We start from the raw sequence: 3,273 nt of genomic DNA, 5'->3' as shown, positions 1-3,273 counted from the left end.
GCGCACCTGGCAGCGCCCCGCGGCGTCGCCCCGCAGGCGGCCATGATACTGGGGCCACCGCTCCAGCTCAGCGCGACCGCCGGCGGTCAGCAGCAGCTCCTGGGTTAAGAGGGTGTGTTGGAGGGAGAGTGTGCATATGCGTGTGTGTGTGGGGGGGGGGGCGAGGTACGAATTAAGAAGGATGGAAACAGGTAATAGGGGGCGACTGGAAGGAGGGGATAAAGCGGCCGCAGGGCGGCTTCACGGCTTGGTGAGACCGGGGTGGGGGGCAAGAGTTGGCGCGCCGCTGCCCCGGCGCGGCTCGTGGGGAGGGGCGCCAGGACGGGGGCCGGACGCGCGGACCAAGGGGGGACGCTGCTCAGGGGGCGGAGGGACAGGGGCAAGGCGCTTCGCGCGAGGGGTGCCCAGCCGCCGGTGCGGAGCCCCAGCCCCCGGCAGCCGCGCGCCGCGCAGGCATGCGTCCCGCCATCGACGACGAACAGCGCGGCGTGCGCCGCGACGGAGCGCCCCTGCAGTCCGGCCGCACGCGCCTGTGTGTGCGCCGGCAGCCGCTCTGGCGGGAACAGGAAGTGGATCAGTCGGTCGGCATCTGCTGCGTGCATCGCCCCGAACAGCGCGCCTGCAAGAAGAGGGGTGGAGGGGAGGGGAGGGTTTTGGTGCGGACCACAAGTGCAACGCCGAAAGGCAGTGTGGACGCGGCATGGCGTACCAAAAGCGGCTGGGCCAGCTCCCATTCCATGTAATCAAGAACATGCACATTGGTTATCAGATAAAGGGAGTAGCGTGAACTGGATGCTGTCTGGTGATTGCTGCGACTGCCGCGAGCGACCCCTGCCCTCGGCAAGTTGCCACGTGGTCTGAGGTGCCCGTGCCCGGGGGCCGCACCCTGCGGCGACAGCAGCCGCATCAGCGCGCGCGCGTCCTCGTCACGGTGGGACTGCGGGCGCAGGCGGGCGGCGGGCAGCGCGTGGCGGCAGCGGGGGAGTTTGGGGGCGGGAGGGGGCAGGGGCGGCGTCGAGTCACCTAAACCCTAGATAAAAAATGCTTTGGTGTCAACCGCATGAACGGCGCTGTTCGGGGCGAAGAGGAGCGGCTCTCCGCTTGCGGCTGCTCCCAGCGGCCGCGGCGGCGCACTGGAAAGGGAGCCCAGCACGAGCATGCAGGGAGGGCCCGACTTCCGCCGACCCACCTTTGTGACTGTGTTGAGCCAGCTGGCCTCCACGTCGTCATATCCAAACACGCGCTTCAGCAGCACGGGAAAGCAGAACTCGAAGAAGCCGCGGAGGTTGTCCCTGGGTGCAGGGGCGGGGCGGGGGGACGGCGGAGGTGGTCCGATGGGGAGGGGTGCGGGAAGGGTCCAGAGGGGGCGCAGCTTGGTTGACAAGGGGTGTGGTGTTGAAGCAGAGGAGGAGGGGGAAGGGTGCCCACGGGGGCGTGTGGACGCAGGTCGGTCCTTGAGGGGGTGTGGCGTGGGAAGAGGGGGTGGGCAAGGGTACCCCCCGCGGCTGCGGGGCCCTGGGGGCTGCTAATGACTGAGGGCGGGCTGCGGTCGAGGACACGGCGAGCAGCCCACTCCAGCAGGGGCAGCACGCGGCGAGCCGCTGCGTATAGGTAGTGACGCTCACTTGTTGCTGGCGATGCAGTCCTCCACGGCGGCGCATGCCTTCTTGATGGAGCCCGGCTGCGCATGCGGCCCGTCGAGCTGCTTCAGCACTGCGCCAAAGCTTGCCGAGTCCCAATCCATTGCTGAGCGACCGCAGCGCGGCGCCGCTCGGCGCTGATCAACTGTGAGGTGATTGCGCTGTCTGTAGAAGCCGTGGCAGCCGCGGATGGCTTAGCAGCGCACAGCCTGCTCAGATCGACGCCGCAGCATCTGCATTACAAGGATCTATCGATGGTTCTTTGATTACCATTTATTGTGCTCGCAGGTTGCAGCTGTCGGTCCCAGAGATCGGAATTGATCTTCAAGTTTCACGCGGGGAAGTGTTCTACAAGAAGATACGGTTGGGCGAAAGATGTACCTATGACGATACTGATTAGAGTGCTCTCCCCGTCCTGACAGGCGCCGAACTACAGCGGGGCAGCCATGCTGCGACACCCGGTGGCCCATGCCAAGCACCGCATGGCACTGCCGGGCTGCGCGTGTTGGTCAACCCAACCCATGCATGCAGCCAATGACCCACGCATGCAGATTAGTTTCTCTTCATAGAACGGCTTGCTTATAGAAGCGCATGGTGCTCTCGAAGAAGGGTTTTGGCGCCAATGCTGCGCAGCTCTCCCTGAGGAGCTTGTTACCAGGTAACTGCAGCCAGCACGCAGGTAACATAAGTGTAAGAAGCATCCCTGGTCACCTTGACCTTGCCTCCTGCATCAGCAAGCTCGTAGAGCTCGTGCAGCCAAGTCGTGCAGCCAAGCAAATCAGCGGCGAGAGGGCGGCTGTCCGCCTGCTCCTCGCCTCTGTTGAGCGCCTGACAGTGTTGAACCTAGCTGCTACATTGCTTTCGGTGAAAGCGAAGTCAAGTGCCCCGTGTAGCGAAATGCAGCAGAGCAATGGTCCATTGCCTGGGGCGCTGACAAGCGAAGGTCCATGTATGTCCCCAGCCGCAGCAGGCACAACACACACGGCCAGGGCGGCCGAAAACTCAGCCGAACGTTCATTACTCTGTTGTTACGGCAGCTGCAAGCAGTGCGTCGAGCTTCAAGCATTTGCGAAAGGAGGGCTGCCGCAGGGTGCGGAAAAGGCGCCACGCATCGGCTGTGCGTGGCAGCACGCAGCAGGCTACCCCCGGCGACCGGCACAGGCGTCGTAATGTGGCCGGATTGCTGTCATGCCAATTTGCATGGTTGTGATTTGCAGTTTGCAGTGTATCATCAAAGGCAGAGGGGTGAAACGACGCTGCAAGGAAGACGGCAGACAGACTCACACAAGTTTCACGCATTTGACGGTTGCCGCCTCAGTCTACGATGCACTTAGTCATGCCGCGCCCCAGACACCCTGTCCATCCACGCGGCCACAACGTCCACCGCCCCGGCCGCGCACGCGCGCCGCAGCCGCGGGTACTCCATCCCCAGGAACCGCCGGCACCCGGCCGCGCCCTCGGTCGCTGCCTGCACGCCGCCGCACACCGCGTCAAGGCGCGCCGGCGTCAGGCCCAGCGCCTCGGCCGCGCGCTCGACCTCTGAGAACGCTTTGAAGGCGGCGTCTTGCACGTCGGCGTCGCCAGAGCAGGCCGGCGGCACCTCGATCTGCCGCAACCCCAGCCCCACCAGCCG

At 65.3% G+C, this 3,273-nt stretch overlaps 2 protein-coding genes across 2 annotated transcripts; both read right to left on the bottom strand.

Moving 5' to 3' along the window:
* Positions 1 to 67: 67 nt before the first annotated feature.
* On the bottom strand, positions 68 to 1,744 carry MNEG_15484 (hypothetical protein; the record flags this gene model as incomplete). The annotated part of the gene is made up of 5 exons (XM_014036046.1): positions 68 to 99; positions 335 to 619; positions 886 to 937; positions 1,190 to 1,292; positions 1,626 to 1,744. 5 exons carry the CDS (start codon positions 1,742 to 1,744, stop codon positions 68 to 70), a joined length of 591 nt encoding a protein of 196 aa, XP_013891500.1.
* A 1,226-nt stretch (positions 1,745 to 2,970) lies between these two features.
* Positions 2,971 to 3,246, bottom strand: MNEG_15483 (hypothetical protein; the record flags this gene model as incomplete). Its single annotated transcript, XM_014036045.1, has 1 exon — positions 2,971 to 3,246. A coding segment is annotated over one exon (276 nt), but the record flags the coding sequence as incomplete, so codon positions are not given.
* Positions 3,247 to 3,273: the final 27 nt, after the last annotated feature.

The sequence above is a fragment of the Monoraphidium neglectum genome (genome assembly GCF_000611645.1).
Source record: "Monoraphidium neglectum strain SAG 48.87 unplaced genomic scaffold scaffold05367, whole genome shotgun sequence".
NCBI lineage: Eukaryota > Viridiplantae > Chlorophyta > Chlorophyceae > Sphaeropleales > Selenastraceae > Monoraphidium > Monoraphidium neglectum.
Note: the sequence above shows the minus strand (reverse complement) of the source record. Positions and strands in the feature narration are given on the sequence as shown.